Consider the following 9,977-nt stretch of genomic DNA (forward strand, 5'->3'; position numbering starts at 1 on the left):
GTTTACAAATATCCCAGAACACTGGCAGTCCGCCTGGACTTTCAAGGTCATGTTTTCAGTGAGCACCTGTGGAAAAGATAAACTTTCCTAACAAAGCTCTCCGAGAGCAGAGAGAGATTCGTTCTAAAATGCTAAAAAGCAGCTTATGCCCACATTCTCCACCAAGAATGTCAACAGTTTATGGGCTGGTTCGGCCCGGTTCCATGACCAGCAGGACGGAGGGATTTTGCAAAATCCGCACCTCCGGAAAAAGGGAAACAGGGGACCCCAAAATAATTAAAAACAGTGGCAAAGATCTGAGGAGAAACAAACTAATTTACTAAATAGAGTATTGGAATGCAAGATAACGCACTATAATAAAGTATAATTAGAATCGAAGCTAATAAATCAAATAAAATGAGACAGAGAATGTCTGAAAGGTGGGAAGGCCTCACCATAAAGCTGAAGTGAGATGCACAGTCTGGTTGAGCAGCAGGGAGACGGGAGGAGAGCCAATGAAGAAGAGTAGACAAAAAAGCGCGTATCAGGCGACCTTGCCAGGAGTTAAACCTCCTCTCCCTGACCGCAAGGTCCCCTGGGGAATGTAGTTCTTCTTCTCTTCAGGGCAGGTACCCAGGACTTGAGCATTAACAGTTAAAGTCCCAGTGCCCCACATGATGTTATGATGTGGAATACTGATAACCAAAAATCATAAAACCATGACAGCTTTTTTCTCTGAAGACGACAACATTTGGTTCATTTTAACAGAGGATGTCACTTACTTGCTTTGATACACAGTCTGATAACAGCATGAAGGGGATGAACTCCAATGGATTCAACTTTTGCCCCAATGGAAATCAGCCATTTGACTAATTCTGCTACATTTTGCATCATCTCATCACATCCATACAACTCAAAAGTCTGATAATGAAGAAAAGAATTACGACATGTTATTTTATATTCACAAACGACTTTCCTTTAAAAACACAATTCCACAATATCATTTTTTTATGAATTGGTCTGGAATTGGTGGAACAACCAAGAGTAACAACCAAGTCATATTCGTTGTAAAATGAAACATTTACAACAAATGCAGCAGATCCAGTAGAAGTTCAAAGCAAATACATTTCTTCAATGAGCTGTTCATGAATTTTGAAAGACTCTTCTCCTGCTCTGAAAAGCACTGAATTTGAAGCCTATTTTGTAATACATATTTCTGTATTTCTTCCCTGTAATTGATGGCAACTTTCTGCTATACAAGTCTATCAAATGTTACTGCATTCCAATGCACATGTTGCTGTAAGTAGGTATTGTACTGTTTAAGCTCAGATGAGGCAGCTTCTGCAAGCAGTTATCCTAAAGCAAGAAAAGACTGAAGAAATGTTTTAAATTGGAAAACAGGAATTACAGACTGAGGGAAGGAGGTATAGACAACTCAGGTAACATCTCATACAGCTCAGGAATCCCAGCAATAGAAAGAAGGGCAATGCCTCATTCCCTCATCCAGCACAGGAAGCATCTGGCATTATTAAGACAGTAATGATAATGAAACTGTTCACACAAAGAAAAGCTGTATGAATTTTATGAATTGTATGAATTTTACAGGGAAATTTACACACCAGGACTGAAAGCACACAGTCTGAGAAGGAAAAATTTGAACCAAAAAAGGATGTTTTATCAGGGACTTAATGAGCTTCAAGCACAGCCTACAAGCAACAGGGACATTGACACAGGAATCTGGAGGTGAGCAGAAGAAGCTCAGAGGGAAATTGAGACAATATGCCAGGAGGGTCTGGTCATGAGAGGGTGCTCAAAACCAGTGTTTTGACATAATTGCTTCTCTTGTGCCAGTCATTTTTTAAATAGCAGGCTTTGCACAGCCTTCCAACATCCACAAATAAATCTTTCTACCACCTCATGCCAAATTTTGACTGGCAAGTATTACTGTTTGTGCACAGTCACAAAAATAAAATACAGCAAACTACAGGGTGGCAGCAGGGGAAGTTCCAACTGTCAAAAACCACATTTTCCTCTCATTTTTGCAAAAGATAAGCAGTGCTCATTCACTGATCTTTCAGGGCCTGGACTCTGACCCACCTCTCTCCCTGCAAAGAGCTGATCAAATGCATGAAGTATGAAAGAGGGTAGCATGAAGTCCCACTTAAGCTCCTCGAGTGGCATTACCATGGCACATTTGTCCAATGCTAGCTAACCATGGCATGCTTGTGTAAACATACCTGCTTTGTAATGGTCCACAAGAAATGCTTTACCTCAACTGTTATTGAAACAGAATAGACAACCACTGCATAGTAGCAGATACATGCACTGTGTACTGCTTTCAGAAACTATGCAAAACATAATACCACCCTAACCCAGGAATACTAAAAGTCATCCTGTTTGGAAAACACATTCAGCTTAACAGATGTCAAACATTTTTCTACATTAAATTTAGTGTCAGGTTCCAGGTCTGACATGAATAGCTTGCTGCACTTGAGAGGAAGATATCTTTTGGCGACCAATAAAAAGGAAATACTAAATTGCATACAAAAACTGTACAAATTAAGGATACTTTTAATGATCAATGAAAAGAGACAAAACAGATTATTTAACATTATCATATATTATTTAACATAACCATGTATTATTTTTCATTTTATTTTTCTCTCTCATCTGCTTTCACTTCGCCCACAGGATGGATAATCTTCCACTGAAGAGAACAGAAAGAAATAGACACAAAACTTAAAATGTTTGTCACTTTACCTCAAAGAGATTTTTCAGTGGTAACTGGTTGACTCTGAGATTGGTGGGCAAGTCTTTCTTCTTGGACAACAGCAACAGAAAAGACTAGGAAACAAAACAGTGGTGATAAGTGTGCTTAGAAACTTTGTTTTTCACTGCATTGCTAGACTTTGTAGAGAGCGAAACATGGGCTAACAACATTTCAGATCTTTTTTTTTAAGATTGTAACACATCACTGAATTTTCCTTTTCATTTATCAATTGAGCTAACGTATTTACAGCGGACTGTGGGAACCTATGACCAATTAAAACCTCATCAGAAATAGAAACCACATGGAAAGGATCATGTCCTAAAACCATCTCCAGTACACCTTTGGTAGTGATTCTTTTTCAAGGATAAGAAAGAAGATCTATGTAATTACAGGCCTGTCAGCTCTATTTCAGTGCCTGATAAAATTACAGAGAAGATCATTCTGGGAGTTACTGAAAAACACGTGAAAGACAATGCACTCACTGCTCACAGCCAGCACAGGTTCATGAAGGGAAAGTCCTTTCTAATGAATAATTCTTCCTTCACAGCAAGATTACACACCTAGCTCAACAAGGGAAGCCAGTAGATGTGATGGTTTGGGATTTCAGCAAAGCTTTCAGTACTGTTTTTCACGATGCAACGGGTGAGCTCAGGTTGGGCTCCAAGGGTTACAGTAAGCAGGACTACATCAGGCTGGCAGCCAGCCATCACTGGGGTTCCTCACGTAAAGCTTCATTTCAGGGCCAGTTCTCTTCAGTGCTTTTATCAATGACTTGGATACATGACTTGAAGATATACTAAAGTTTGAGGATGACACTACATTGGGAGGAGCTGTGGACTTCCTCAAGGGCAGAGAGATCTTAACAAATGTAAGGGCTGAGCAGTCAGCATGGAGCTGTGCCAGGGGAGGGGTAGCTGGGCATTAGGGAAAGGTTCTTCGCCAGAGGGCAGTGGGCACGTATTGATCATGTATTGATCCACCTAAGTGTGTCTTCAAATCCTGAATTGCACTCTTGTGAGTTGACCTTGTAAGGCTGCCAGATGCTCCTCTTCTTTGATCCTGGTGCTCACAAGGCTTTCTCACACTTTTTCCTCACTTTGCCATGCAGCATTTTGCCTTTTCGTAGACAAGTTTCCCTGAGGCTCCTGCCAGTGGCCACTGGACCCAGCCATGCCCTGCAGTGTGGCTGTTGGAGCAGGCCGGAAATTGGCTTGCCGAGCATGGGGCAGACTTGGCCTCACCACACACTGTAGCCCCGCAGCCCCCTGCCAGCACCGTGCCACCAACACACTGTAATTATGGCAATGAACCATTTTTCACACAGTTATTGTTTAAAAAGAGGGTTAGTATGACTTCAGGTGATTCTCCTTCTGATTGTCCAAAATAATCCGGCTTTATTGAACAACTGTGTGCTTCCACTGAGTGGATCTTTCATCCAAAAGAAAAAGACATTATAAATAAATACATTTTTTTATCCCTTCAGCGTCTTTCAAGAATAACGGAGCCCCTAGGTAGGATCAAAACAGAGACAATAGCAGGAGACAAGTGGGATCTTAACTTTGTTGTATACCTTTGAGAAATGAATTTTGGAAATTACTTTGAACTAAGAATATTTTTCAAGTCTAAAAATCATGACAATTGAATCAAGGAGCACTAAAATTAATTGCTTTTTTATCTTAGAGGTAACACAAGCTTACCCTGAACAGGTACCAATGACTACGTTTTTGTGCAGCAGTACTACACTATACTTGATCTTAGCCAAAAGACTAAGCAGCGAGTACGTAACATTCATTTTCTCTTCACTGGGACAGACTTACCTGCCACTTCCCTTTCTGAGCCAACTTTTCCATCACAGATTGCCAAATCAGTGCATCAAACCTTGCACTGAAAATATAATCACATGCAGGGTAGAAAGTTTGTGGCAAGACTCGTTCATCTGCAAGAGTAAGCAGTTATGAGAAGTATGTAGTATATGCAGTGCTTTTAAAGTTGTGGTCTCCAACTAAATCACTTCACTGCAGAGCGACAGCTTTAGTATTAATACCCAGGAGAATGCTAATGGGGAGCAAACATCTGACTTTTTTAGTGTGACAACCGTTGGCCACCAAACTGCACCTTTTTATCACCAGTCTTCTTTAAACACGGAAAAAAAAAATGAGTCCATCACCACTGAGGGGTTCTTAAAATACTTAAGCTTTTAATTTGAGCTTACCATTGACACTCGTGAAGATTCCTGCTATAAAATCAGCAACTTGAGCTTGGTCTACAGAAGCATTCAGAAGAGTCAAACCTCTATGAAACATAGAAATCGCATTACAAGCGTTTGATAACATGATCAGCGAGTGGCCAGCTCTATAATAAGCCTAGGAAAAAAAGAAAAACAAAAAAAGACCACTGTTAGGAAAACATTCAGAGATCCTGACAACAGAATCTCGGGGGTTAGAAAAGATCTCTAGGGATCATCCAACCTCCTGCTAAGGAAGGCTCCCTGCAGCAGGCTGCACAGGTAGGCATCCAGGTGGGTTTTGAATACATCCAGAGAGGGAGACTTCACAACCCCCCTGGACAACCTGTTCCAGAAAAGTTAACAAAAAGTTATCATTTTCTCTTAAATTCATTAAGTATGGTATAAAATGCCACGTAGTGCTATTTTCACAGCTTCTCACACACATACACCCTCCAAAAAAGCAATCGAAATCCCTTGTAATTCACACTGTGCTACATATGTCATTGTGCATGCTATGAAAGACCAATAAATAGATACAGATACATATGGAAAAGATAGCTAAAACAGTAGAAAATATCTTGGAAAATAACTGAAGGATGAGAAGACATACTTTTAGCAACTATCCTGGACAGAAATGTTTCTTGTCACAAGGTCCAGAATATATATTCATGTCATTGCACAATCAGTAGGTATACAGTTGTATAATCAACAGGTATACAGAGGTTAGGCTTGGTAAGATTATCATGATAGAAAGATAATCAAAATAAATAGAAATGCCCGCAAGTTCACAATAAACTCCACAAGGAATGAACTCCAGCAAGAGATCCTTCCTCAGTGATGATCAGCACTTAAATGGGATCTAGAAGAGGTGCAGCCAGGCTCCCCCCTTCCGGTAGCACAGGTGAATTGCCTTCACCTGTGTTCCCACAGCCGACTCACTGCTTGTCTCAGGTGGTCAGTCAGAGGTTCAGGCCGTGATCAGCAGCTCCCATACAGTCATTATGACGCTGCTCAGTAGCACTGTGCAGTATTTAAAGCAATGCAGATGTTCTTCAGCAAATGGCACCTAAACACATTTATGTTCACCACTGAAGCAGGTTTTACTATCTCAGACTCATGGTGGAGTCAACTTGTTTAAAACATTTCCTGGTCAATCCTGCATCACCCTGGGTCCCCAGCATCAAAAGAGTGCATAAGATTTTATTACTTGCTATCACCTCATCTGTGACATTAAAAAGCCAGTTATCTTCTCGAAAGCATTAGTACCTTTCCTGCTGGGATGAGAAACAAAAGCAAGCAAAAGAGAGCTGCTTAATTTTATTAGTAGTATTACAATAATATTAGAAGTCATTTTGATGTTTGTGTGCACAGCCAGATATTGATTCTGTCATTTTTATGCTATGGTACATCTTAAAACACAACAAAAAGCAGATATTGGCACTTGGTTTAAAACATAATACAGGCAAAAAGTTGCCAGCTTCAACATGTGAATACCTTAACATACTCTGGATCCCAGCGTAAGCTCTCAAAGGCTGAATGCATTGCTTCTCTCCATTTACCAAGATTGTACAAGCAAGTTGATCTGTTGCAGTATAATACAGCTATGTCCCCAGAACACCTGAAAAAAAGTTACCAGCATTACTGCTTATTCAATTAAAAAAAAAAGAAAAAAGGATGCAAGGTACTTTGTAGTTAGTAACAAGAAAAAGTGCACACATCACCCACCTAACAAACTCAGAGGGTAAAACAGAGCTGTAGAAAGCAAATGCAATTTGAACATCAGCTACAAAATCTCTCAGTGGCACCCTAATGGTATCTGAATGACATTCTAGTCCCTTCTGAAGCAGAAGGCTAACCCACTGGACTAGTGCAGTAAGTGCTGAACTCCATGATCCTTGACCCCTTCCAATGCAGTATGTACTATGATACTATGAGGGTTTAGTGACAGTTTAGTAAACCTAGAGACATCTGGGTATTTAGTGAAAGGCAGTAGCCAGGAATGGAAGAGAATGGACAGGAATGGGAGGAAAGGTGAAACAAATGCTAGACAGACTTTAGTCATCCAAGCATAACCAAAAAGTGTTTTACTGTACCATCAGCTGATGATGTCATCAAAACTATATATATTTATGTCAGAAAGAATGAAGAAATAAACATATCTCAGAGAACTGAACATTCTGAAATACGTGCATCTGGATGTAAGAATTTCTGGAAAAAGCTTCCCAAAATTTACAGTACTACACACGGTAGCAGGGAGCCTGAAAAGTCTGTCTCGTCTGTGCTCAAATAGCTTGTGGCATGGTGCTGCATCCTCTGTCTTATTCCTACCTAGCAACTTACACTCAAGAAAGTTGTTTCAACTTTATTGAACATGTTCAGAGCACGCTCTCACATGTATGCAAATCTTGCCAAGGCAATCTACAGCAAGGGGAAAGGGAATGCTCTGGAGCAGATCCCAGTGGGAAGAGAAAGCCCTGCAAAGGGCATAATCAGGGCCTGGTGGAGATGGCCTTGTTGGCTCTGTCTCAGTCCCAGCACAGCTCCAGACTACATTTTACCATCCTTTGTCTAATGGCAAACAGTCAAACTAAATCAATGGCTGGTGTTACATCAGGTTCATAGCGTTGCTAATACATGGTAATAATGAATATTTAAAAGTTAACATAATGCTCAGCTACTTAACCATTAACCATCACATTAGCAACCGGTGTTAACTGAAGACAACAAACACTTGGCATTTGGAAAGAAATAGCCACAGAACTCTTTGGCTGAAGCTAGTTTTGAACAGATTTTACAACACCAGGAAAGCTCAAATACCAAGAACAATGTAACCTGCATGAATTGTTTTCAAAATAGTCAATGATCCATGTAACAACAGACAACCACATTCTCCCAGTAACTGGCACAGCAACATCAATCTATAACATCTCAACTGCAAAGCAGAACTAATTTAACACGAGCCAACATAATGTTTGGAAAAATAGTTTGGACCTTAATTATAGTTATTAATAATGTTCATAAAAAAAACATTTAGATTAAAGTTGCTAACTTATACATCAAGAACAGCAATTCCTCCTTAATTATAAAACCGATACACCAAAGAGTGTGACAACAGACATAAGAAAATCATGTGTCAGGGGAAGAAATACAGCTCTGAGTTAACCACAGAACTGAACACATTTAATTACAAGCTCACAGCTTGTAATTAAAGAATACTTACAGGCCCCATTGCCTTAACTGAACGAGCATATACAGAGCTTGATCATACTTCCTGATGGCCAAGGTGTAATTTCCATTTTTAAAATCCTGATTCCCATCTTGTTTCATAAACTGTGCATATTCCATGGCATCCATGCTAAGTGCGAGAGGAAAAAAAAACAAAATAAAACCAATAACCAGAGATCCACGAGACACATCATTCCCCAAAATCCACTTCAACTTTCATTTTAGGTTTTGCACCTCCTTGAAAAATAGGACAAAAGAATACATCTTTTTGCTATGTTGCAGTTGGAATAGTAAAATGTAACTCAGGTACCAACCTCATCTATGCTTTTGATATATCAACTTTCCAGCTATTTTTTAATCACATTTTTCTCATTGTTTCCTTTGGGTCTCAAACTTTCTTTTTTAAAAATATAATTATTAAAGCTATTTAAATGCATTCACCCTCTTTAAAAGCAGGATATGAATCTGAGACAACACAGCTCATATAGTTAAGAAATACATGAAGCTGCACTTCTCAATTAGTTAAAGACAAAACTAATTAACTTGCTTTTTATTTACCTTTATGACTTTTCCTTTATCCAGCCTTTCCAGCAAGACATTTAATAATCCAATGTACACAAAATCGCTTTGAAACTTGATTACTGCACGAAACTGCTGTGATGTCAGTCTATTATCACTGCCTGAAGACCTTCGAAGAAATTGAAAATCGTTGCTAAAATAAATACATCCAGCACTCGGAGAAATCAAAGGTTGAAACAGGCATCAAGTGCAAGTGGTAGAAAAAGCATTTCATAATTAAAGCTGTAAAATTAATCTCCTTACATAAAAGTAATCGCCGTTTCAAGAAGCAGGTAAACAAATACAAGGGGAAAAACAGCCACACGCATGGACAGCACGTCAAGCTCACAGACTAAACAATCAGAAAGTCTTGAGCAGAATCATTCTTCACAACTGGATTATACTTTTAAAAGCCATCGCCGTTACCTGTGAAAGTCTCTTTTAGTCTCACAGATCTCAGTACTAGCAAACAAGATTAATAACCCCAGAAGGAAAGCACAGGTTTACTAATTATCCTGGTGTTAACCAGCATGGAACAGAACCAGAGACAACCTGTAACATCACAGCCTACTGATAGAAGCTGTAAAGGCTTTTCACAGCAGACCAAACGAGGTATTTTTAAGTATATGAGCCCACAGACAAAGCACCAAGTAATGCTGACATCTTCTCCATAGGTTCTCAAGGCAAACCCAAAAGGCTGCTGTACTGTCCAGAGGATTAAGAGGCGTGCTATGGGTGGCACTGTGCCTTGTCTGCATGGAGATGCTCCATCAGGTGAAATGCAGTGAGCTCACAGGAGAAGCAGTGCACAACTCTGCAAAGGCAACAACAAGAGAACCAGGTGCTACAGCGAAGCTCAGAGCAAGACTGCTTCTGTCTGGCTGCAGAAAGGCCACTCAGAAATTAGGCCTTATTTATTTCAAGGAATAATGCTCCATGATGATGTATGCAATGCAAACGCTGCAGGAAGAACTAATTAAGCTCCTGGATATAGACTAAACTGACTATAAACTGACTAATAAAAGGTTCCATCTATGCAAGGTCAGGGGAGGTATGATGACAAGGCAGTACTGGAGGAGTAATTATGACAATTATGCCATGCAAATTAAATCATCACTTCATTGAACCACGTGCATATAATATAGAGTTTCAAAACGCTCCTTACGAGACAGCAAGTCAAGTGTTCTCATAGCTTACATGGGTCTTCTGGACACTGCA

The 9,977-nt window shown here is 39.8% G+C and overlaps 1 protein-coding gene across 1 annotated transcript; it reads right to left on the bottom strand.

Annotated features, from left to right (window-relative positions):
• Positions 1–663: 663 nt before the first annotated feature.
• LOC122192608 (TPR and ankyrin repeat-containing protein 1-like) lies at positions 664–8,884 on the bottom strand. Its single transcript, XM_042893215.1, has 7 exons — positions 8,760–8,884; positions 8,197–8,331; positions 6,471–6,594; positions 4,962–5,112; positions 4,567–4,685; positions 2,740–2,823; positions 664–900 (listed from the first exon to the last, which is right to left on the bottom strand). Exons 2-7 carry the CDS (start codon positions 8,328–8,330, stop codon positions 754–756), a joined length of 759 nt encoding a protein of 252 aa, XP_042749149.1. The 5' UTR covers position 8,331; positions 8,760–8,884; the 3' UTR covers positions 664–753.
• Positions 8,885–9,977: the final 1,093 nt, after the last annotated feature.

Source organism: Lagopus leucura, unplaced genomic scaffold (assembly GCF_019238085.1).
Source record: "Lagopus leucura isolate 7727_CA_CO unplaced genomic scaffold, USGS_WTPT01 41113-0_obj-0_obj, whole genome shotgun sequence".
In the NCBI taxonomy this organism is placed as follows: domain Eukaryota; kingdom Metazoa; phylum Chordata; class Aves; order Galliformes; family Phasianidae; genus Lagopus; species Lagopus leucura.

Excerpts from the sequence above, each read along its gene's own strand:
- LOC122192608 (XM_042893215.1), bottom strand. The coding sequence starts at position 8,330 with ATGGATGCCATGGAATATGCACAGTTTATGAAACAAGATGGGAATCAG. Across the intron at positions 5,113-6,470 it reads GGGATCCAGAGTATGTTAAG|GCTTATTATAGAGCTGGCCA; the intron begins GTATTCACATGT and ends TTTTTTTCCTAG. Across the intron at positions 901-2,739 it reads CACTGAAAAATCTCTTTGAG|ACTTTTGAGTTGTATGGATG; the intron begins GTAAAGTGACAA and ends CTTCATTATCAG.